At 40.8% G+C, this 3,274-nt stretch overlaps 1 protein-coding gene across 1 annotated transcript in view; it reads right to left on the reverse strand.

The window, feature by feature from the left end:
- Positions 1–1,572, reverse strand: part of LOC138029964 (interferon alpha-inducible protein 27-like protein 2A) — an 8,310-nt gene extending 6,738 nt beyond the window's left edge. Inside the window, exon 1 of the mRNA XM_068877805.1 lies at positions 1,337–1,572. Coding sequence (XP_068733906.1) covers positions 1,337–1,394 — 58 coding nt within the window. The 5' untranslated portion in view covers positions 1,395–1,572. The remainder of the gene's footprint in view (positions 1–1,336) is intronic.
- Between the last annotated feature and the right edge of the window lie 1,702 nt (positions 1,573–3,274).

Genomic DNA, 3,274 nt, shown 5'->3' on the forward strand with positions numbered 1-3,274 from the left:
ATTCGCTTTGAATCTGAAAAAAAAAAAAAAGATAGCAAACAGGAAGGAAGCGACCCACAATGGCAATTAGGTTAGACATTTTAGTTAATTGACAATTTTTTCGTAAAATTGTCCTCTCAGGTCTTTCATCGGGATTCCCGTACAAATCCTTATATTTTTGTTGGCTTTCCCTCAGACTGAGCTTGGGGCGTTGTGGTTGCTACCGTTTTTGTCCTCACTGCCTCACTATTAAGATGAATATTTGATATTTCGAAAATGGTCTATTGTAAAGGATTTTAATGTAAAAGAGAGGTTAGCGCCTTCTGTTGCGTAAAGATTGTACACTTAATGTATGGTCCCGAGGGAAACAGTTAGTTTTATTTTCCCAAGAGTTCGTCTCGGAAAACATCAGGACTCGAAGGCAAACAAAACTATCTAGTTTCCCGAGGGACCAGACATCAAGTGCTTTGTTATAATTTTATATAGACAACAATCGAAGCAAAACATCCGGAGCGGGCAACAACTGCGGAATTGTATTCCGGTCGGGGTACATTTAATTGAATTTAGTCAGGGGCAAGTGACCAAGAATAAACCAATCACGGTGCTCGTTTTGTTGAGTGAAATCTGGGTATATAACAATATTAGTTATTCCACGTGCGTGTCTGCATACCTTCGGCCGTTAACTTGTTTCCACTATCCAAGTTACCTTCAGAACCTCCTTTTTGCGTAGAATAAACTTTTATAATGATGTTGCATCCTTGTCTTCTGAGAGGATACTTTTCAATTCTGATCAATTTTGTGAAAAATATTTATGACATGTCGCGACGCGTAACTCAATGCCTCCAGTTGCCCGAGCCTGTCTAAATTCATTTTCCTTACGTCGCGTTTAAGAATTTACCATTGAGCAAGTCCGCTAAGTGGAGACATCTTGTAGACCTTTCGTTGTATAAGGGAACCACGAAGGCATTTGATCAAGGTCGCTAACGCCAAAGAAACAAATATTTTTCTCTTTTTGACTCACAACCTCTCGTAAAAAGAGATGGATTGCCTTATAATTAAGATTTAATTCTCACGGGCCAAAGTGCATGCATTCGCCATGTTTAATTACTGTAAATGAATCCTCTCTCAAATGAATCCTTTAGAATGAAACGAGTACTACATGCTTAGACATTTTTGCTACTGCTATAGTCTTGACTTTTCCAGCAAAGGTTAAATTGCTTTTGCTATTTTCTTTTTTTAATCAACTTGCCCTCGTGCTGCGTTTTATCAATAGCCAAATTCCGGAAAAGGTATCATGTCTTTCCCATGGGTTTGCTGGTTGTCAAGTTGCATTTTCGCCGATAAACATTTTTCTTACCTTTGACTGGTGAAATCAGAAGCAAGAAAATAAGCCAGGTGTGAGAGGACAGCTCCATTCTTTACTCTTTTAGCTCTCAAAAACGACTTATCCCTAGCCTTCACGTACGGTTGAATTTTTGTGGCAAACGTCACCAGATATACTATCGATCTCAGACGTCCGTGGACAAAGGCTTTTTTTCAGCCCACTTCACATGACTTCACGGACTGTTGATTTCAGTCTGCGGTTGAAAAATTCTGATCACGTGGTAACATTTTTTGTGGCTCTACAGTTTTGAAAATACCGACCAGTCCTTCATTCCTCCCACGGCCTAGAAAAGAACAAAACCAGCTTCCTATCCGGCCTCGGACAAGGCTTTTACTGGGTTACCCGTAATAGCTTCGGACGGTTTTACTCGCCGTCAACATCGTTTCGTGATTTTCTCTTTGGAGAGAGCAACAGAAAATAGCCTCACCAGATATAAGTATATTCGAAACAACAGAGCCACAAAAAATGTTATCACGTGATCAGAATTTTTTAACCGCGCAAACTGAAATCAACGGTTCGTGAAGTGAGCTGAAAAAAAGCCCTTGTCCACGGACGTCTAAGATCGATAGTAGCCAGAAATACTCATGTAATTTAATGGGTACCCGACAATTTAAATAAACATCACGTAACGGTCATTATAAAACACAGACTGCGGACGGCGGACCCGGACTGCGGACCGGGTATCAAATGCTTTTATTCAAGTGGGTGGTATAAAACGGGACTGAATACAATACACTGAAGGCCCAGAGCAAGAAACTATGAGCGACAGGCTGACGAAATGACTTGAAGTTCAACATGAGAATGGTGGAAAAAAATGTTTCGCGTGGAAATTATCAACCATAGCGTTAAACTGGATATTTTTTGGATTCTCAAGACGACGATCAATAGCTCACTGAACGTTTTAGTTGAAATTGCAAAACGTTTTTATGTTGTATTTATCAGAAGTAAGTCACGAAAGTAATTTATGAAATCCTTCGGGGATCACCAGCTTTTGGTTTAGAAGTCGAGAAATTTGACGGACTTCAGTGGGAGATGCTGCTTTGAGCAGAGTTTATTTTGACCCGAGACCGCACAAAAACCACTGGAAGCGTGGATATATATTGAACATCACGCAAAACGAAAACAAAACTATGTCGACCCGATCTACAAGTGTTCTACGATTTTCCTACGAAAAATCCACAGATATTTACTTCTGCGCATATTCCGTGCACATGACGTCATGTGTCCTGTCAATCATTAACATATCTTCGGAACAGATTCCACTGTGATGTTTGGACGGGGGTCCCTCTCTATCTATTCGCAAAATATTAAAATCTTTTGTTGCGATCGCGATTGATACAACTTTTTGTTCATCTCAGTGTCGCACGGGCCGTCTGTAAACAACACTCGACCAAGAGAACAACTTCAACCTGCTCAGACAAATAACAAACAAACAAACTATCATAGTCCCAGTGTCCTGATTTACGCGTACACACTACCAACTTGATCTGAAGCCTCTTACGCAGGCTTAGTCCTGTTCCGGGACTCCCTCTTACCCCGCCCTGAAAATGCGCCTGGAACCAGGCCCATTTTCAGGGCGGGGTAAGAGGGATTCCTGGAACAGGACTAACGCAGACTTTGGGAGTAAAGATTGCGTGACGAGCCAAAAGTGTGTAGAATCCATCCGGCCATCCTGGCTCGAACTAAGACAACAACACTCAGAAGACTTTAATACAAAAGATGGAAATATACGAATAGTTAAAGTCTATGCCAAAAGTGTTTCCGTTTTTCCCCTTAACATTTTTTCCACTCCCTCTACTAAGTGTTTATCTTGATTTGCGTTTATTGTTGATTTCAGTTTACAGTGTTCCCAATTACTGCTCTAGCGCTAGAACGACTAGACACTTAAATAAAGTTCCCCTTTCTTCGTTT

This window comes from Montipora capricornis, chromosome 13, assembly GCF_036669925.1.
Source record: "Montipora capricornis isolate CH-2021 chromosome 13, ASM3666992v2, whole genome shotgun sequence".
NCBI classification, from domain to species: domain Eukaryota; kingdom Metazoa; phylum Cnidaria; class Anthozoa; order Scleractinia; family Acroporidae; genus Montipora; species Montipora capricornis.